The sequence below is a fragment of the Haliaeetus albicilla genome, chromosome 28 (genome assembly GCF_947461875.1).
Source record: "Haliaeetus albicilla chromosome 28, bHalAlb1.1, whole genome shotgun sequence".
Lineage (NCBI taxonomy): Eukaryota > Metazoa > Chordata > Aves > Accipitriformes > Accipitridae > Haliaeetus > Haliaeetus albicilla.
The window spans coordinates 3649880-3672472 of NC_091510.1; the positions used below are offsets into that span (position 1 = coordinate 3649880).

The 22593-nt window shown below is 41.7% G+C and overlaps 1 protein-coding gene across 2 annotated transcripts in view; it reads right to left on the reverse strand.

The window, feature by feature from the left end:
- Positions 1 to 22142, reverse strand: part of ELK3 (ETS transcription factor ELK3) — a 39506-nt gene extending 17364 nt beyond the window's left edge. The window contains exons 1-2 of one of the 2 annotated variants that reach the window (XM_069773487.1): positions 21712 to 22142; positions 4565 to 4773 (exon numbers count right to left, since the gene is read on the reverse strand). In XM_069773487.1, coding sequence (XP_069629588.1) covers positions 4565 to 4771 — 207 coding nt within the window. In that variant the 5' untranslated portion in view covers positions 4772 to 4773; positions 21712 to 22142. The remainder of the gene's footprint in view (positions 1 to 4564; positions 4774 to 21711) is intronic. The other variant, XM_069773488.1, reaches the window with a different exon arrangement.
- Positions 22143 to 22593: the final 451 nt, after the last annotated feature.

The window sequence follows — 22593 nt, forward strand, 5'->3', positions numbered from 1 at the left end:
CTGAGTGGGAACAGACGTTAACGGTTTCCTTGCCTGAAAGCATTACAAGAGATTTCTGACCGGCAGAAGTGTGTGACATGATGGACATGCTGCTCAAGCTGCAGGTAGAGAGAGCGCAGGATGCCTTTCCTCAGCGCTATCTGTCATCTGTTCTGCTGCTCTGTTGAGGCAACAGGGGAAATGCATTAAATAAAAAAGGGGGGAGGGGAATTCAGGTAACAAATGAAACAGAAAATGGAAAGTCTTCAGATTATCTACAAACCTTTAGCAACCAGAATCAAGGTAGCAAATTACAATCAGGACATGCCACACTCTACATTTCCTGGGGTGCTTTATATGTGAATTTAACATAAATCTAGCCATCAGCTTCAACAGCACATCATGCTTGCTTTGAAAGCCAGGCTAAGGAACTTGTCCTAATTGTGTTATTTTCTCCAGTACTGGAATTAATTTACTTTTAAGTTCAGATGAATCAGATGATGAATTTTAACAAGCCAGCATTCCCCCCAAGCAAAATGGCAGAGCTCATAAACCTCCATTTATCCAGTGATCAGTTTTTATTTCTCCACGGTGAATAATTTCAAAGACAAACCATGAAGCAGTAGCTCAGTTAGTATCAGCTGTATGCAGTAGCAGCAGAGGGCAGCCCAAAAAAGGAAGGCCCATCCCATGTGCCACCATCATTTCTAAAGAATCACTGCCCTTTGCCTCAAATTCACATGCTGCCAGATCATTCGGTTGTAGGTAGGGAAGTCCCTGTTGATAATTCCACAACCCAAACAAAGTCTAGCCCAGAGTTCTGCCTCTTGCCTTTCCTGCTGCCGCTCCCCAGCCTGCAGCACAGTGTTTATCCCATTTCCTCGGTGTGCATCCCAGCACATCCAGCTGCCAACACATCCCTCACTGCCAACAGCAAGGGAGGGGACAAGGATCTCAGAAGGCTCCTTAAGGCCACCTGAGGGTCAAGACTGCTCTTGGCTTATCCCACAAATTGGTGAATTGTCCAGAGGAGAGGAGTGCAAAAGTCCGAGAGAGGCTCTTCCACCTCACCAGCCCTTCCCCTTTTGTTTTGCAGAAGGGAAAGAAGAATGCCAAGGAGCCTTTCCTTCCCTCCTCGACTTCTTCCCTTTCTGTGCTATGCAGCAGAGACTGAACTGAAGGCAGAGGAAGCGTTTAGGACTGAACCCACTGCTGAGCACTCCCTGCCAGCCTACTAGGATTCATTGTCTGCTATCTTAGGCCAGTGTCTCTCACACTTCAAAACCTGCAGCAAGTTTCCCTGTCCCTCTGCACTCTCCACTGCCTGGGAACCAACAGGACACCACACACCATACCCACACAGAGAGTGAGGAGCTCCCACTGTCTTCTGCTAAAGGAGTTACTCCTTCAATTTAGATAGCAATAGCCATGGTTTTGGTTTGGGGTTCAAACCCTAATCACAATACATGGGGAAGAAAGAACTCATCCTTCTTTCCATCTAGGAGCTACGACCTCCATTGGGCTGCAGAACTCCTGGAAAAATGGCCAAAATCCTTGTGCCACACTTCTTAGATAAAATTTGCAGACAGAAGAGAGCACACAGTCCAAGAAAGCAGCTGTAAGATCAGCAAGCAGTCACCTCAGCCAGAGCCCTGGCGAAGAAACTGCAGAGCCATTCCTCTGGCAGATGCTGCGTGACCAGAGACGAAACAGATGACAAAGGTGTGGGTGTCCTGGGAAGGGCAACTGAAAACAGTACAAGGGTAAAAAAAAAAGGTTAAGGAATAAAAGAAGAAAAGGAGCCTCAAGTGAGGAGCCATTATATTCCATTGATTTGAAGAGATCAGAGACATCTCAAAGGAAAAGCGGTACAAATACCTCATCCCTTGTTTTTAAGCAATGTCTGTTCAGTCACTAACTGTGTATTTGGGCTCTGCCTGGATATGCTGTTCATTCACCAGCAGGCACTCTGTGTCCACTGACGCTAGTCAAGTTTATAATCAGAGGGGTTGGAGTCATATAATGAAGCGAGCTTCCCCATGCTGAGCAGAAGCCTTTTTAGCACTTAGTGAAGGGGAATTCATCACACCAACTGCTTGGAACAGCCGCTGCACTGTCCTCTCTGAATCCTTTTGTGCCTTCTCAGTCAGGCCACCTTTGAAACACGCTAAGTGGAAAAATCTTACTTCTAGTGGACAAAATACTAAAAACATTTCATTGCAGAACTTACAGCTCTAAAAAACTCTTACAGGAGAAGAAGGAGTCTGTCCAAATTCCAATGTAAGTAATGAAAAGTGATCATCAAATTGTGCACAGTTAATTTGCAGTCAGCCTGGTTTTTGATTGCTGTGTTAGACCAGCTGCATAGTGCCCAGCCCCACTGTGCCCTTCAAGAATTAGTGCACTACAAATAATACATGACAACAGTACTCTGAGCTCAGATCAGCAACAATATCTAGTTTCCTCTGCCTTGTGCAGGCAGCAAGCATGCCATAACTGTGCTGAACACTGGTGTTACTCACTGTGTAATCTCATCTCACTGCCTTTTCTGAAAATCAATATGACAACAGACCACTAAGCATGGCTATGAAGTTTTCCTTTTTAATATCCACAATCTCTAACAGTCCTTCTTTTTAATATTTAATCTTCAAAAATATAGGAAATAGTAAAACGTACAAATCTAGACATATTATAAAAAAAAAATATATATTTAAGGGGAAGTAATCCTGAAAAGATTTAATATTAATTGGTGAAAACAATATAATGTCCATCCAAAAAAGGCTGGAGAAACAATTTGGAAATTCCTTGTATTTGATGGAGTCTGAAATTGAGAAAGGTGAATATGCAAGATATTTTAGCATCTCCATATTTGTGTTCTACAATTTTTTCCTTTCAGTATCTTGACACATCTGAGAGATTCCCTTCAAATATCCTTCTGTTATAGCAATCTAATACATATCCTGGTTACTCCCTGTTCTCATTTTTGCATTCTCTGCTGTACTGTTGCCACCTTGCTTCATGCTGAAGGATAAGATTAAGGACTAAATGTCAAAGTGAAGGATGGTTTCACAAGAGTGACAGTGATCTTATGAACTCCCACTATATAGCAGAAATTTTCTTTTCAGAGGTGTTAGCTACCAGTAACCTCTACTGGCCTCTTCTAGATTGTGGGCATGCTCACAATGTCTGAAAATCAGAAGCAAATTAAGTGATCTAAATAATTCCAGATTACTATGTTCAGTATGTTATTATTTCAGATTACAGTTTTAAATGAAGAGGTTGAAAGTGGAGCTTTCAACAGCCAACAGTTCTGCCCTACGTGTACGCCTACACTATCTGCCCGTAACCAGCTTCTGAGAGTGTGCAAATAACCACAGCTTGCCAGTTGTAAGGTTGCTGCCTAAATTGTGCTGACTCCTTGGGTATTATTAGTTCTATCAAACCTCAATAAATGTATCTGTGAAGGAGGGGCAAAATTCAGTAGGTCTCGCAAGGGCAGAAAAATTGGATGAAGAATCTCCTGCCAAAGCACATGTTCCACTATTTTGACTTGAGATACCCAGAAGGTAAGTTCCCAAGTGGGAGTAAATTTAACATTCTACAGCAAATACAGTCTTCACCTGAGATGAGCTCAGCACGACACTACTACCTTGACAAATAGACCCAAACATACCCCTGCTCTGACACCCACCATCTGCTTCTGCCTCTGTTTGCTACTCTTATTCTGCACTTTCATCCAGTAAGGCATCACATTAGTGCCCTCTCATATATATTGCTGGTAATTAAATGATAGCAACATATAATCTAGACTATTGTTGAAGATAATGCAGATTTTGTCCTAAAATGACATAGTGGAAAATTTCCAAACTCTTACAAACACTGAGCATTAAACAAAGGAAGAGTTACAGTGAGATGCTTGTGAGGTAATACTGCACTGTCGTAACTGTAGAAGCATTTCAGCAGTGTATTTCCAGCTAATAAATTAGGACCCAATACAATTGTAGAAAAGATTTACCAGAAAGCTCAGGCAAGACTAGGTAAAACACTGGCCAACAGGATCTATGCGTCCCACGAAAACTCAGTGGACTTTCCCAGTGGAAACTCAACCCCACCCTCTATGCTGTTGGGTTCTTTGTTTGTCTTTTCCTTGTTCTGACACGGGTGATACCTGCTGGTAAAGCTGCCACTCTGCCTGCTGCATCGCAGAATCACTGCTTTCTACCACCTCCCTGCATTCCAGATGATCCTATGCAGGCTGTAATAATCAAACAGTTCTCCGTTATCAACAGTTATTTTATTGTTGTCAAAAGCTACAGAAAATATTGGGTAGCCAAACGCATAAACACATGAAAGCATCAGTAAGTGTAAACCTAGGTCAAAACCTCCCCTCCTTAGGAAATGGGATGTGCAGTGTTTTCCTTTGCATCTTTTAGCTGCCCTCTTACCTCCACTGTGATTGCCTTCAGTACTGTTGTCTGTTTTAAAAACTAGTTAGAGGAACTTTTGAATAGCTTCCACATAGAGGTGACATATTAAATGGTAGTGTTTCTATTTTCTTAGTCTGCACGAGAATAACAAAATTTACCTTGTCATAATAGTATCTGAGCGCGCGGCTCAGCTTGTCATAATTCATATTAGTTTTGTTTTTTCTGAGTCCCCACAGCTTAGCCACTTCTTCTGCCTTGAGTAGCTTGAATTCGCCATCATTAGACGTCCAGCAAATCAGGTGCTCATGTTTCTGGTCTAGCAGCAACTGCAAAAGGAACTGCCACAGTGTGATTGCACTCTCCATACCTACAAGGGACAAAGGAGAGCAACAGTGTGAAAAACATTTGGGAGCAGGTGTTCCACCCAATGCTCATTTCAGCAATAAGCTCTGTGTAGGAGTCATCCTACGTAACTGAGCAAAGGAAGCTACTATATCGTTTACAACCAAACATCCACAAGACCTACAGGTCTTGCATTCCCGTTTCAGTACTTTTTCCACTGCTATTTTCTGAAGGGACACATAAAATAGAGTTGAGTATTTAGAAAAGCATTGCCCGCACAGTTCACATGGTACAGGGTCCTCTCCAGTTGGTGTCTTCAATTCAATGTACGCAACCACCCTTCAAAGGAACATACAGGGGGCAAAAAAGGACTTGATGTAACCGTCCACTGAAATGAGCCAAAAACCTGCTCTTTACTGTCCTGAGAAGTATATTGAAGTTGTTCAGATATGTCACTGTGAAGAAGGGGAGGAAAAGGAAAGACCAGAGCCGTTGCCTTTGGTTAGAGGACGAGAAACCACATTCTTTCACCCTCCCACCACACGCACCCTTCCCTGTGTCATACAGCCTTTACGCATTTTGTTTCTTCCAGGGCCTGAAATGGCTCTTGCTGCTTCTGTTTGTCAAGTCAAATAGCTCAAAAGATATTATCTATCTTGCAGAAATGCTGAAAGTTCAGTACAGTTAAGCACAGTAAAGTAAGTGATGTTTACCCTGAACCTTTCTCTAACAGGGATCTTTCCTTCATTATCATATGTATGACTGAGAACTAGGAATATTTTTAACAGTGCCTAAGTCTCACTTTTAAGGTTGGCTGAACATTTTTTTCTCTAACTGCCTGAGCCCTCCCTAGAATAAACTTTTTTCAGGGACTGCAATAGAGGGATAAACTTAAGAATGACTATATTCCAACTCAGCACAGGCACATACACAGCTTAAAACTTGGGAACATTACCACTGAAGACAATTTATTATTGTAATGAAGATGTAGCTAAAACTGACCTTTTAAACTACAGAACTACAAAATGAGATTTTCTCCTGCTTTCAACAACATTGCCAGCCTTAGCACGTCAACACTATATCAAACCATTTTTTCTCGGCTGCTTCTGATACTTAATTTGGACATGTTACGTCTAAGGCAGATTTAAAGATGCCGGTAGTACTGGGTTAACGGACTATGTTGCTAATGGGGTTAATTATTACCTGACTTATCTTTGTACATGGATATGCAGTGGATATTTTTGTCTTTATCTAAACAAGCTCATGATTTTTAACTTCCTTGCTCATTTTGCCTCCTAATATATTACTGTTTGTGTCCTAATAGATTATTGCATGGCCAGAACATGCCAGGCTTACTGCCTGATGTCTCCCTTGGTGCAGTGACCACGAGAGGGCACAAGACCTCCAGCTATCTGCCACCCGGAGCGGCAGGAGATCTGCCTCTCCCAACTCTGCTCCAGCACTAGGGAAATCAGGTTGCATAAGCTTCACTAGTGTAAAAGCACAAGTTAAAGATACCAGAGGATGGTGTCGATAGTTTTACAGAAAAACAGAACTTGGAGCTCTGTTTTGGTCCAAATAATTTCTGAGTACACTGGCCAAACAAGGGTTTGCAGAATTAATGACGGTTTTCTTACCCCTGCAAAAGCCTCATTTCTCTAATTAACTGAGAATCCAGTCTGAATGACAAGGACAAAAACACCTATCCCCGACACCCAGCTGTGTAACACAGTAACTACAGAGCACCTTCAAGAGATGGCAGAGTGTCCCAGGACTGCCAGGTATCCTTGAAACCGAACTGCCTATATGGACAGATGATCTGGCACTTTCAAAGGTTTGCATTTGCTTCACTGCATTTTTTATCACTTTACACAAATCCTTTTCCACATAGTGTAAGGCAGAAAAAAAATGTACAGCTAGAATTAAATATACCTGAAAGTTATATACTTGCTTTAGTCTTTAAAAGTTCCTTTAAACTACAGCATCTGTGCAAGTATGAACGTCTTTAATGGATTATTTATCTGTAACATCATAACTAATAAAGCATCCCTGTTAATCTGGCATCATATATACATACTTTTTAATTAATAAATTTTGTAACTTCACTAAATGTGTGTAGGTATATACAGCCATACTACTTTAAAATAATCTTAGTTTCTGTACATCACATACTATACAGCAATACTCTGCATAATTTCAGCTTGTATCATACAACTCTTCTGAACAAGAAATCACAAACAGAACCTTTTTTGCTCTGAAAAATTAGAAGTAACTTAGAAATTTCTTTCTTAAAAAAATCTATTAAAATGTCTACAGGTGTCCCATGCTACGAAGACCTGTCAGTAGAACTTCAGCTGAGGAAATTAAAGATGGAAGAGAGTTACAGAAGCACTAAACCAAACTCCACCACCATGCCACTCGCCAAAACAGTACAATACCTCAGAGGTGCAATTCTCTTATCCAGACCTTAAATTATATCTTCCTTCAGATCATCAGCAGTCATGCGTCTTCAGAGAGTTTAGGTGGAACTGAACTCACAGTGACACGCATTTTGCTGCCGTCTCCTCCATCCCCATTCACCTCTACCCAAGAACACTCAGAGGGTAACCTACAGCTAACGTTGCACTATGCTTTCCATTATGAACCTGTTTTCTGATGCTTATTGTTTGTAAAATTAAACAGTTTTGGATTCCACTTTATCTACTGAGTGTGGGCCTCACGGTGACTCAGCCACAGGCGTAACGTAAAATGCACGGACGTGGGTGAGGACATCCCTACAGGAGCACCCACTCCACACTATCTGTCCCGGTGACTAAGGAGAGGTGACTTCCATCAGGTTATTATAGAAAAGGTTACTGCCACCTTTTCCAAAGAGGTTCAGTTCTTGGTGATCAGTTCTTCAACCAGCCGAGATACTCACATAATCTCTGGGGGACACTTCAGGTGCTGGACCCAGGGCAGTTGGCTGTGGTGGGATTAGATTTAGGCAGCTCCTCGCCACCCTGCTTGCCTTACCATCAACTCTCCAAGTGCATAGCTCTGAACAGGCTTTAGAAAGGACCCATGCACCTCAGAATTCAGCATCGATGTGCTTAATTGGTACGTGCATAAATCTCCTACTGGATAGGACCAAAGTCTGCTCATACAGAAATGAGATTATAACAGCCCAATGCTGCACTGTACTCCATGTCCATCTGCCACAGAGCTTCTGTGTAAAGCTTCCCATACTGCTTCTATAACAACTGTATCTATATGATTCCTACATGAGGCAAATCATGCAAATTACATTTTCAGCTTATCATTAATTGTATGGTCCTTTTTTTTCTAAGCACCCAACTTGAGGTGTTCAGGTCTGAGTTGCATTGAATATTCACAGCTGTAGCTACCTTTAACAGAAGCTTTGCACTCAGCATATATGGTGATGTCAAATCTTAAATACCTTTAATTTGGTAAACTGGTATTAATCTTTGCATCTCACTTCTGTTCTCTAAAATGTGATTTGCAGGGGAAATCCAAGATCCTGCAGTGACAGGATTTTTAAACTGATGCAAAATATTTCATTTCCAATCAAGTCAACAGAAGTATTAACCTGCCTTTCTCTATGGGCACCATTTTAGGATTCCACAAAGTATTAACTATCCTCTTGGGAGGACAACGTGGCCACACAGTGTATTAAGCCTTAACTGGTGTCTCATTTGAGTGGTGGAGCAAAAGAATCACGACAGATGTATTACAAGACATGTCATTTAACCACAAATGTGCTACCACTATTAAAAGTTATTATAAATTATGACTAGGAGGAGCCAGAAATCTTCAGAAAACACTGTATTTCATTTATGTGTTTTCTAATTCTTTTGAATTTTTACTGACTCAAAGGGAATTCAGCATCTTGCCTTAATTTGACAGAAACGGGTGTTAGGATGTGGTCACTTCCTACAGGGCATGTATTTCACATTTCATTCAACTCTTTATTAATATTAAATAGTAATAATAAATATTCCTGTTACTTCTGTGCTCAGTACAGGATTTGAATGCTAGGCAATAAATAATACATGGAACCACATACTGAATTACATGGAGTAGAAGAAAAATAGTTTTAAAAAATCACTTATTTAGATAGTGACATCCATTTATGGTACAGAATGAGACAGGCAACCTATGTAAGAAATATATTCTGTGTCATGGAAAGCCTAATCAAAATTCATATAGACAAAAGAGTCAATTATTTTTTTCATCTATTAATACATGGGCATTTGCCATCTTACCATTTTTTAAAATATTTATACAATGCATTTGACAGTCAAAGATATTTTCTAAGCCATGAAACAAAATTTGCCAGGTTGGCCTGACCTAAATAGCCTAGTAATTTTACTTTGTGATCAGTTCCACTACTGCTGATGCAAATAATCACTGGCATAGCTAGAAGGAATTATACTTGGAAATGCTACATTAGACAGCAAAAGGATATTTCAGGACCGAGTTTTCTGAAAGTCCATTCCTCAGGCAGCTGTGACAGGTAACCACACTAACACCCTCTGCATTACCAATTTACATTCTTTCAGATGTGTGCCCCCCCATACAAAGCCTACCAACTGCACAATCAGTGTGATACAATGTGATCTCCACATATCAAATTTTAAGTTCAGGACTGATTCGGGAAGGAGGTAACTCAGAATATCTGTGCTGATAATACTGCCCTTATTCATTTCAACCAAATTCAGGGACTAACGGAAATGCCTAAACTTGGAGCAGCAGCAAAGTCAACACCATAAGCCTCCCTGAAGAGAATAATAGAAAAGGACAGAGACATCCACAGGACAAAGCATCCCATCTAAGAGATGATTTTCCTGTAAAGGGCGTGCCCAAATTCCTCACTTAGGTGAGGGGCCCAAATGCCAAACACTGTCTCTCCCCTTAGTGTGTGGAGACTGACTTCTACCAACACGAGCAAGCATTATGAAAACATTATGCAAGTTACACTAGAAAGGGTTAAGATGCATGAATACACGTGCTGACGAGCTGCGTTACCATTTTTTTCTGACCAAGACCATACATACAAAATTCTGTATGACAAAATGTCAGTAAAGTGGCATTAAGGTAAAAAAAAAAAAAGTCATTAACTTGCTGGACAAAATAAAACAAATAAGCAAGCCATCTTAAACCCAGGCAGTAGAAAACCAGGAGGCTCAGAGACCAAGCTAGCTAAATAAAAAGCTCAGTATCAGAAAGATTTATGACATGAACTGTGCGATAAGTAGGATACTCTTTGGGGCACTAAGTTTTGCAGGATTCTCGCATAGGAAAAGCTGGAAGAAAAAGGCAGAAAGCTGGAAAGCAGCTCTGCAGCATTCAGGACCTCTGCAGAGGTCCTTAGCTTCCATACAACTATGTTACAGCTGTGTTCTTGTCTTCCATTCTCCCACATACTCCAGGTTTCCTACCTGGATTCTTTCTCCCCATTCTATGTTAGCTTCCCCACAGCCTTTCTAAAATAAAGAGATATACTGCTGATCCTGTACAATCAACATGAACAAGTTCTGAAGGCTAAAACCAGGAATCCCTCCAGGCATGAGGATCAAAACGAGCGCTTTGTTGCTTTAGAGGGTCCGCAGAGGAACATCTGGGACTCTGAGCTATAAACCAGGTCGTGGGACTTGGGGCAGAGGAGGGACAGCTGAGTGGGACAGACTGGCTGGGGAGCCCAGAGGCTGAAAAAATCAGCTGGAGATCAATTAAATCAGGAAGACATAAAAGCCACGTTAGCCAACATTACGCACTGTAGGTAGTCATAGAGAGATGGTGATCAGACACGTACATGAAAAGGATTAAGAGGCAGAGTCAGGGCAGGGAAATTCATTTCCCTTAGTGTATGAAGAAACTGCTGATTCCTTCTCCAGCCAAAGCAGCTGCAAAAGATTCAGCTCCTTTTTGTATACCCCACCACAGCAGGCACACACCTCCACTTATATTTCCCTTACAGGCAAGTGTGTGCTTTTGCAAGCACACAGCGTTTCTCTGTAACAGATGCCTTTTTTTTTTCCTTTTCGACTACCTTTTCGACTACTCTGGAAAACGTGTGTATATTTTTTGTACATCCATTTACTGCTTTTGTATCCTAATTCTGGCCCACAGCACGTTTCTCTGAGCAGCGTGACGTGGGGCATTGTTAGCTTCTCATTCACGTTAGCATTCGGCTTCCTTTATTTCTGCAGGTTGCAGCCAGGAAACTGGAAAATGGGCCACAGGAAACCTGGCCTCCTACATCTGTCCCAGTTTGTAATAGCAGCTCTGGTTTTATTTTTCTAAGTGTCTCAGGTTCATTTTAACCCTTGAGATGACTGCCGCAATAACATGTTAAAGAATGTGACTGTTTTGTCATTATTTTTTTTAACCACCATTTCTCAATACTAAAATTTGAGATTTGGCTAAACCATACTCATTTCTAAAGTATTTTAAAATTTATAAAATAAACAGTTATCTAAGTTTTTAAAAACTTTTGTTGGAAACTACCAAAACAATTCCATTCCATAATGACAAATATCAAAGAGTGTATTTCAAGAAAAATATGGAATAAGGCAGTCTCTAGCTGTTTCAGCTATATACATTTTTAACATAGTTCTAAAGCAAATGTCTATATGGAAAGTTGAACAGCTTACAAATCCCCTAGGCCAATTTTTCTCTTTTACATTTTAGTTTCTATAAAAAATTGAAGCACACTTGTTTTGCATTTGATTACAGAAGGAAAAGGGTGCTGCTCATCCAGAAAAGAAACTTGAGCAATAAAAAAATCAGTCAGCCGTAACATACTCCACTGAAAATTCATCTGTACAACAAGTATATCATGAGAGGTTAAAAGACAACTGCCAAATCTGCCCAAATGTTTGCTCAGAAACATTTGAAAGAACAAGGCAAAAGTCTGAGTCAGTCCTCACACTTTATTTCTCAACAGAGATGCTTCAAGGGTGATAAATAGGATGTGGTTGGTGAAAAGTTAGTGATTCTTCCAGAAAGGAGGAAAAACAAATATCGATTTGTTTACTCAGAAAGTTTTCAAATACTCATCAAAGGAGATCTTACTGCTAATTTAATTGGCCTTGAAAAAATAAGCTTGCAACTAAGTGTGTAAATGTACCTTGTTTAACTTGATGCAGAACTTTCTCTGTTAAAGGTAATAAATCAAACTAATGGTGCAATCCATACCCAGGGCACATTAGGGAACTATGCGTATGATACAGAATGCTGGTAATTTTTCCACATCCAGCAACCAGGACATTTCCTGCCAGAGCATCCTCCAAGTTCTTCCATTGTGTTGAAACTGCAAAAACTTTCTAAATCAGGACTTCCTCCTATTATATTTTAGAGGCGTCTTTCTGGGAAATGCAGATTCAAGTGAAAAAAAAAAGAAATAGGAATTCCTGCAGCACCACCCAGTGGAAACACTAGAAAAAGTTACAGAGTGCCCAAGCACACAAGTTCCAATTTGCTGCAAAACTACAGTAATATTGCCACACAAACCCAGACTGGTTTAAGGATGTGCCAAAAAAACACAGAGGGTTTTGCTGGCCGGTGTACTTAACATGAGTCACATGAGGTATGTATGCCTACTCTGCCACTCCTGTGTAATAGTCTCCTCTTCATATTCTAATGTAACAGATTATTTACAGTAATAATTTACAAGGTCTCTTTCTTAAGCATGAATACCCACTGTTCTGGCCCAGCACATTTAAAAAAATAAACAGACTCTTGTGGTTAAGAGCAACACAAAAGAGACAGCAGCAAGATCTAGCAAAATATTATAGGATAACATCAAGTTCCACTGCAGAAAAGAAAGCATTCACACACATGTCCAGTAACGCTTCCAGTAGGTACATTTGGTAATACAATGTTTGCAGTTTTTAATTATTTTAACTAAGTCAAAGAAAGGCTGAGGCAGATGTCCAAAGGAAGAAAGTTCTGCAACCTCCAAATTAATACAACAAAGGACTGGTCGCCTGCCAAGCAGAGGTGTGATGACACCGCCTCTAAAACACGAGTGCTTTCAGATTCTCCATAAGGATGTAGTTCAAGAAACAGGCTTAATCCAACTGGAGTAAAAGCCCTGAGCAGGAGGGAATATGGCTAGTTGCCTCCCTGTGAAAGGCTTAAAAAAATAACCTGCTCAACTATTTCTAAAGCTAGCTGTAAACAAAACTACATAAATCCATAATGGCTCCAACCATTCACCTTGGGACAGACGTAAAATGAATGCAGACTCCTCACACTGCTTTCTGTCTGCTCATGTGGTGCACATCTGTGGCATGCTGGCAATACGCTACACTGCAATCCAAGGGACTTCTGCTTTCAAAGCCAGCCCTATATGTTTATTTTTCCCATATGACTTTCTTTTACATTTTTGTCAGCATCAGTAGGACACAGATCATGATTATTTGACTGTCCTATATAAAATTTCTGATAGTCCCTTTGATAAATTCAGAGAAAATATGCACCAAAAAAAAAAAAAATAGCTAAAGATGGCAGAGGATACAGCCTCCAGGAACAGTGGCTATTCTGAAAGTTTACTTGATGTATCAAGCCATGATTACTCCCAAATGTAAATGCTTTTTCGTTATCTGTACCTCCTTCTTAAACTGAAGTATTAAAATTTCCAATTTTGTGGCAGCAGACCGAATGCTTTGTAACTTATGCTAGTGGCTCTAATATTTTAAATGGTGTATTAATACTATCAACTGTCTCAAATGTCACTTTTAACACATTTTGTATTCCGATTTTTAAGCTAACCTTCCCCTCTCGACTGACTTTTCCTAGACTAGAAACTCAGATAAACAAGCAGGTCTTTTTAATACTGTGAGCAGAGAGGAACCTGGCCAAAAGGACAGGAAACGCAGTCCTGGGAGTTCTGTTCAGGCAAACCGAGGTGGCTGGCAATTTCCGCAAGACCTGAAGCACAGCAAGATCACTGCAGCTTACACTGGCAGTCAGAGCTCGCCTTCCTATACACACTGAATTTTCAGAATTTGCTGGATTAGCAAAATGAGTCATTAAACTATTAAATAACACACAGGGTTACCTGTATATTCTCACGTTGCAAGGGGAGTCAGTCATAGCATTATACTGAAAACAGTGTACCACAATTCAGCAGATGGTAACCTACGTACATATAGAGATGTTTTACCTGGACAATTTCTTCCCAAAACATTAGCGCTATTGCAATAGTTCTTGGAGCACAAGCCAGGGTGTAAGTTCCTTAGTCATAAAAAATGAGCAACTAGTCACAGCACTAGTCAAGGTCCACATTTCTCACATTAAATGCTGCTATTTCTGTGTGCAACGGTCTCATAGTAAACACCTAAATTAAGAATCACTCTTACATGTCAAAATCTCAAAAATCTGCTGTTCTCCTTCTTTCTCCATGCTAATCAAAGTTCTACTATGCATGTTTATCATGTGCTAAGCTAAACTGAAACCCAATTAAAAGATTCTTATCTCCTGACATTATTCACTTGTCTACTACACCAACAAGAACCTGAAGGTCACACCTACACATTTCCCCTAACATCGATCATTAAACACTGGAATACCCAGCAGAATGCATCATAAAATACACAAGATTTCAGCCACCAGAAGATCTGGTTGTTACTCTCCTGTACTGTCTGTGTCCTGTGTACTTAAACTAATTCTCATGGCTGCTGTGAACTATGAAGGAGAGACAAATGGGACACTATTTCAATGATGACAGCAAACTTTGCTGTATACAAAGTGCTTAGATTGCCTATGCTTAGAGGTGACATCAATACACCAACTGGTTTGTTAGTGTCTCTGCTGCTCAGGATATATAACAGCCACTCTTTTGATTTGTACGCTGAATCCTGGGTAAGATTCCACGTTTAAATAAAATGTAAAGACTCTGTCCCCCCTCCTCAACTTGGATGAGACTGCACAGTCAGTTTTATTGTACCCTACTCCCAGGGAATCAATCCAGCTTTGATGCTGCTGTGTTTTGGAAGCATTTGCATTGCAGAGCTTCAGTACTGAAGCAGCAGCACTGAAGGAGTGCTGCAGTCATACTTACTATAGCAGCCCTATTCCACGCTCGCAGTTTGCTAAACTAACCACACACGCCAGTTGCTCTGAGTCTGCTCTGAGTCACCAGACTTCACAGAGGTCTATATCTAGAATCTAAACCCACATTCCCATCTCAGCTATATTAGTGTAGCATGGAAGAAAGTCTCTGAAGGTAGTCAACTTTCTCCAGATTTCACTAACAGAGCTGCAATAGGAAGACGTTCTTACTTTCTAAATGCTTTTTAGAGATTGTTTCTTCTCATGAATTACTGTTAATTGCTGGGAAGAGATAACAGTGGTACTTGAGTCTATGAACTTTTTGTTTGTGCTGTATTGTGACTTGATACAACAGAGGCCACTCAACATTACCACAGTATAAACATTTCAAAACAATAAGACTCATTAGCATCCTTCCCAAAAAGCTTAAACTGAAATACATCTGATCAATTTTCTTAATATAAAAGAAAAAAAAAGAAAGATGAAGAAATATACAGATACAGTAAAGAGGTGCTGTCACCACATTAGAGGCAAATGGATGCATAATAGAAATCTGTTTTCCAGATAACTGTCAGCTGTTTTGCAAAATGAGAATGGGAAACCTATAGGAGGACATTTGATTAAAAACATTTAGATTCTTTAGATGAAGTATATAATCAAAGTCTACTCTTTTTTGTACAACTGCAAAACCGTATTTTACACAAACTTCTTTGTTCACTAATAATTTCAGAGAAAGACCCATCTTGTAAAATTACATTAACAGGACTTACTGCTGAGGTTAGTGCTTAGAAAGGTTTTACCAATTTTAAATGATTGGTAAGAATCATAAAAATGACAACCAAATGACTCATTCCATAATTCAACGACAGCTAAAACTAGAAGACAACATGTAAGATACAAGTTTTCCTCTCCTAGTACCTCAAACGATCTTCAAGTTAGGATCCACAAGATTAAAAAAATGTATACTTTAAAGCTGAAGAAACTAAGACACGGTTGTTTGCAAGACAGCCAAAATATATTAACATGTAGTAATCGGTATTTGCAAAGGTTATCCAAGCTATATTCTGAATCTTCAAATATTGAGTAGTCCATTGGCAAGCAGAGACACAGACGTGACTGAAATGACTCCCTGAAGTGGGTCTGGGAGAAGCCATGGAGTGGGCAGTGTCCTTCACACACTCAGTACATCCTGACGCTGCAAATTTAGTGCAAAGCTGTGGAAGACGAGGAGGACACTTGGACAGAGAGCAAGAGCCACTCCGATGCCTTAGTTACATTCAAGGCCTATGCTAGCGTTCAAATGTTTGCAACATGTAGTTAGTGCATTAACAGAAGTGCTGACACACTCAAAAACAAATACATCCCTAAGTGCTTTAAAAGATCAACACAACTAAGTTTCTGGCTTCCGACAGAAATTCTTCTCCTGAAGACCCTTAGCTGTATCTAACCACTCAGATGTAGACAGAGCACATTGTATCATCTTTAGAAGCCTTTCTTTACATGGTTGATTGATACTTATCTTAAAAGTTCATAGGTGTCATCAGCTAGGTGAGCAGTTTTCAACATGTGGTCCATGCATGCAGGGGTCAACGGATTCCTCCTGAAGGAGAGGCAAATTACCCCAGTACTACTACAGTAGGCTCAACTGCGACATAGGCATCTGCACAACTGCTCAAAAATAATTATGGATCCACAGACACAAAAAGGACAAGCCCCACTGCTCTAGATAGTCAGGCAATGCTACTTGAGCAAGCAGGCCAAAATCAGACACAGTTGTTGGTAACTGTAACGCCATCGCCATATGAGTAAAAAAGTATAATTCTCAGCTGAGTTGTATCTGCTTAGGACATGGCAAAATTTTGCCTCCGATGTTCTTAACTGTAATATAACTTTAAAATAATTACTTAAATACTTAGTTATTCAGTACACTGTGAGATACTGACCATGAATTACACTGATTAAGCAGATCAACAATTCCAGGGTACTTTTTGGTACTGCAAAAACTACTGCAGTATTCATACAAAATTAAAAATGCAGAATGACTATACAGTTATTAATTGGCATTGAATTAGCTGGCAGGTAGTGCCGTAGCAGTACTTTCATCTCAATGCTTATGGCAGGTATCTTCTTCAGGTTTTGCTTTTAGAAAAGCAGCAAGCTTCCTTCAAAGAGCTTTGAATGAAAATCCACTCTTGACAGCAAACCCTTAACAATTTGAATTCTGATACAATTACTGGCCTATAAAACCACAATGGGTTAAAGAAAGTTTTAAGGATGAAGATGCATTTTCTTTTTGTGAAGTGCACAGATAAGAGGTACTTTGTGCTTCATCTGCTTTGTTTCCATACATGCAGCCTTGTATTTTGCAGTGCAGCGAGCTGGACTTCCTGTGCCTACACCTTGACATTCTCCTCAAAATCGTGACTAATTCTTTAATCATTCATTATTCAACAAAATACTTCAACATGAGAACAGGCATATTCAGTCTTTCAAGAGCTCTCAATAGCCTCCAGAATATTAGTTGATTCATTTAACAAGCCACAGATGAAGTAAACATCTGTCTAATGATTCAAGACTGTGAGATTCCCTATTGTGGGAAACACCAAGGAGAAAGCCATGGTGAATCAATCCAAGGATACACAGCACAATATGATTTTCAAAGGCCCCTAAGTGACAGCCTGTTGCATGAACCATTGGGTGCGGTCACGAAAGACACACAGCAGCTCAAAACCAACAGTACTCTTTGAAACTGGCCCAGGCTAACATGTGTCCTATAATCAGCGTCACAGCTCTAAGATGGATTCAAGCAGCAGCATCCAGGCATGCTGCACACCCGAGCCGCCACCACCAGAAGAAAACCGTGGACTGATAAATAGTCTGAATTGCACAAAAGAGTCCAACCTGCCACATCTTTGTGGGAAGTACTAGCTAATTTACCAGTTCTTTGCTATCTTGGATTATTTAGTACTTGACAGAGAACCACTCGCAGAGGTAACGGTAACTACATGAGCATACAAATTTTATATGAGGTCACCAAAACACACTCGCTAAAATAAATTTTTATAAATACATGCATCACAAGTAACTGTGTGTTGGTTCTCCCAGCTTTATCCCACTCTCCCTTATCTGTAGTAGCCAAATGTCTGTTTATTTTGGCATCTATTTCTTTCTTCTGAAGCAACATGTTGTCATGTGGTTGCATTCCCAAGGCTAAGGTTTGTGTTTTCCATACAGCTGAGGGATCTCCATGTCCCTGTCATGTACACCTATCTTCCTACGTGTAAACACATGATCCTCAGAGCAAGCAACAAGCTCCGTGCACCTTGGTGAACCTGCAAAATGACTTTCATTCTGTGCTAAGTCCTCCAGAACAGATTTTTAAACTAAGGTAGATTTCAGCTTCAGTTATAGTTAAGTCACTCGATCCTTAACACCTTCCCTTAAGAATACCTCTATCATAAGTATGCCTTCATCCCAAGAAGGGCATTACAATGAGAAGGTAAAGTTTACATAATTGGACTTCACACACAGCAAAGGGGAATACTTCGGTCTTTGGAGTGAGATACCTGTTTTGTTTTCATAATTTATATTTAAAGAAATAACATTAAGTAATGGGAGCAAAGAACCACTGTGAATCAGTAAGCAGTGAGAACTGCTAATGAATAAAACAAAATAGATTTTTGTTTCCACATATAAAAGCATCCATGTGCACAGTGGTTTATAAACACAGTTACAAGGAAGGCTGTAGCTGAGTTTCTTCCCCTGAGACCGTGTTGCTTATTTCAGCTGCTATGTCTAGGTGGAGTTGGTGATACCAAAAGGATATAAGCCTGTAGTTTTTTTCTTTTTAGGAACAACTGATGGAGGTGATTTGGAAAATCGAGATATAAGCAATTATAATAATATCTCATCCCTTAGCAGACAGTATATATTCTTCTCACACACTTTCATGTTTTGTAAATTAAAACAGGTAAAGAATAAAATCTGTTACAGACATTTTCATTATTTGAGTGAAAACCATCATGCACTATTTGATATTTGGGGTTTTTTTTCTGTTCCAAACAGAACTGTTGTATTTTTAACACATCTTTGGATTACTTCTCATTCACTCTTTCTACCATATAGAACACACAACCAGTACACTACTACTACATCTGTTTTTCTACGAGGACATCAAGATGTTTTTACTTACGCTGAGTGAATACAACATATGAAACGTATATAGTGTAGATAGACTATATATATATATCGGTACGTATGAATGTGTGTGCTTCATCTACACTGATTCAGTAGATGGCACACTGAAATTCCAGCAATATTTAATGCAGTAAGCGGCCAATTTAATGTCCGTATTTCAAAGAGAGATAGTAAGAGCTAGGGAACGCACTTCAGTAAGAGTTTTGGTGTTGTACACCACACTAACTCTTCCATAACATAATCAACAGATTTTTTTAACATTATGCACAGTAATGCACCTCTCTCTCTAAAATTTAGAATTTTACAAAAGAAAGAAAACTCCAAAACCGAAAATAGCTCTGACTACCTGATGACTGCATTTGATTGAAACAGAGATTGGGCATTTTCTGTTTTACATACTATTCTAAAAATTCTTCTCTGCCCAACTAGGAAATCAAGAGGCATCTGTGTCTGGAGATTGTGTCACTAATCCATTAATAAAAGTCCTCTGTAAAGTGATGTTAATGAAGAATCTGTGCAGCTTGGACATAGGAAGTACAGGAAACACTGAAGATCCTCAAAGGTAAACACGTGGTACACTGCAATTAGTCCTCCATTCAAGTACTACTTTTTTGCACAATATTTGCTACTTTAATGCTATCACATGACAGTTCAAGTAAGTAGCTAAGTGTTATTTCCTATTACATGCAATTTTATTCACCTTTTTTGACATTTCCTTAAGTTAAAACCCACTTGCAAGCAAGACTCCATTTTCTTTGTTTGCCCCAAACTTTTTTTTTGCAAAAAGTTATTAATTTCTAATTTGAATTAACCATCAGTGGGGCATGGCAGAAGTCTTTCTAATTCTGAACACAGACTTCTTTCATGACTGCTATGAAAATAAATCATCATGAAATAATTACACAAACCACTAAGTCCAAAGTGCTATGTACAAAAATCACTCAAAGATTAGATACGTAAGCACCAGTACAGGAAGGTTATGTGAGTGAATATACTTTTCAAACATGCCCATCACCTCAGTATCTTGGTACAAGACTCTTTTAACCACACAATTACATACAGTTGTCACAGATGCACAGAACATGCTTATCATAACACAGCCTTCTGTGTACCCCATTTCTGTACCTCACCCTACAAAAGTATTTATGCATAAATTACATTTATTCTGAAATAATCGAAAAGCCTGTATGAGAAAAACAGGAGATGAGCCATGACTTTCTGCTTGAAATTAAATGAAACCATTGACTTCTGAAGTTGGAGTCCTCATGACCAGAAAGATGCTGCATTGTATAAACTTGTCTTAGCACTACACCCCTAAGTAAATAAAGATGTAACTTGCCTCCCTTTCAACTGCAATGTTAGAAAGGCTGACAGGGCTTCACAAAACCCTCCTGTGTTAGGGAACGGAAACTCCTAATGAGATTAGTTGGTGTGTGTGCAGACATTACTTAGCCATGACTAAATGGGCTCTCTTCCTGCAGCCAGTGGAAAATTCAGGGAACTTTTTCCCCCTGCAGCATCAGAGTCCCTCTAACCTTCAGCAAAGCCAGATCCAAAAACAACTCTCCACTTTCTCTCCCTTTCTCTCTCTCTCCCTCTCTCTCCCGGTTTTTTTTTTTTCCCCTTCCCTTACAAACATTTTTAGTGTTTTTTCGGTTGGTCGTGGAAACTATCCACGTCGGCCAAGGGGTCTTGGGGCAGGGGGTGGCTAAGAAAAGCGGGGAGGGGGAGGGCCGGGGAGAAGGCAGATGACTACAAAGGAAACTGTAAAAAGGAGCAAATATATAAACCTGAGGGAGAAAACCACAGAGTTTCTTTGTGAGCTGCAGTGACTCATTTTCAAGATGTTGTCTGCTGCCAGTTTCAAACCGGAAGCGCATGGCAATTAGTCTTGCTGTTTCCAGACAAGCCAGAAACTCTCCCGACACTTTTTTTTTTTCTCTCTCTCTTTTTTAAAGCCCCTTCTGCAGTTTCTGCAGGAGCCTTCCCCCACACACACCAAAAAAAACCCCAAAAAAACCCGGCCCCTCTCGGCCTCGCAGCAGCGCCGGGGACCCCTCGGCACCCCCCCCCCCGCCGCCGCCGTGACAGGCGGCCCCCGCCGCCCCAAACGCCGTTATCGTGATGCTGCTCGTACGGGGCGGCCCCGGCAGCCGGACACCGCCGGGGGAAGGGGAGAAGGGGGGACACACACACACACCGGGATACGACCGGTATTGAGGGGGTCCCAGGGCTCCCCCCGCCCCGCTGCGCCCTGTCAGGCACCGTCTGTTGTGTGTCCCCCCCCGCCTCTCCTCACACCCTCCGTCCCCTCACCTACACCCGCAGCTCCCGGGGGTGGCGGCCGGGCCCCCCCCCCCGGGGGCCCCTGAGGCGGCGGGACACACACAACCCCCCCCCAGAGCCCCCCACCACCACACACACAGCCCCCCTTGCCCTCCACCCGCCGCCCCCCTACCCTCGTTACCGCCGCGCTGGCCGGGCCCGACCCCGGGGCAGGACCCCCGGCCCCGTGTGGGGCTCCGAGTCGTGTCCCCCCCCGGCGCTCCTCACCTCCAGCCCGCCGTTTGCCCCCCCGCTGCCCCACCAGTGAGGGGTGGGGGGGACACGACACACACACGCCAACCCCAGCAGCAGCCGCCGCCCCCCCGAAGCCCCCCAAAACTTCGCAGGAGCCGGGGCGGGCGCGAACAGCACTTGTACCTACCCAGAGCCTGAGGGACTTTTCCGCTCTCTCCTGGTAGTTTAGAGGGAGCCGAGTAAAATCCCCCGGTTCTCCATGCTGACAGTCTTCTGCGAACGCTCTGTTGCTCTTGTAACGAGATCCTGATTTTTTTTTTTTTTTTCTCCCCTCTATTTTTTTTTTTTTTTTTTTCGGCCGGGGTGTGTGTGTGTGTGTGTGAGAGAGCGAGCAGGAAGTCAGAGCAGTCAGACAGAGAGCCGGCTCACTTCCTTTCCTGCATTATTCCCCAGGCGGTTTGCAGTCTGTGTAAACAGGCTTTTCCTCCCCTCTCCCCTCTCTCTGGCCACTGATGTGCAGCATGGCTGTAATATAAGACACACACGTAGTAAAACGGGTTAACGGTAACTCCGCCGGCTCGCAGGGAGCTCCCCCGACCTCCACCTCTTCCTGTGCTACACCCCTGGGGAGGAGCTTCCCGCCAACCCAGCGCTTGGCCCACCGCTACCGCCGGGCTCTGAGGTGGCTGGGTGAAAAACGCACACCGCTTTGGGGTTTGCGTGGGTTGGTTGTTTTCCCCGGGGGTGACAGTCGTGAGGCGCTGACGAAGCGTTTTACAGAGGGACGCTTCAGGACAAGGAGGGGGGCCTCGGGGTGAAGAGGCGGCCGGCCTCGTCCCGTCGACGCTCGGCAGAGCGTTGGGTTGCCTCTGCTTTGGGTCGGTGGAGGCTGAGGGGTCGGTTGGAGGTTGAGGGGACAGTGAAGGTTGAGGGGATGGTGGAGGTTGAGGGATCAGTGGAGGTTGAGGGGTCGGTGGAGGTTGAGGGATCGGTGGAGGTTGAGGGGTTGGTGGAGGTTGAGGGATCGGTGGAGGTTGAGGGGATGGTGGAGGTTGAGGGGTCGGTGGAG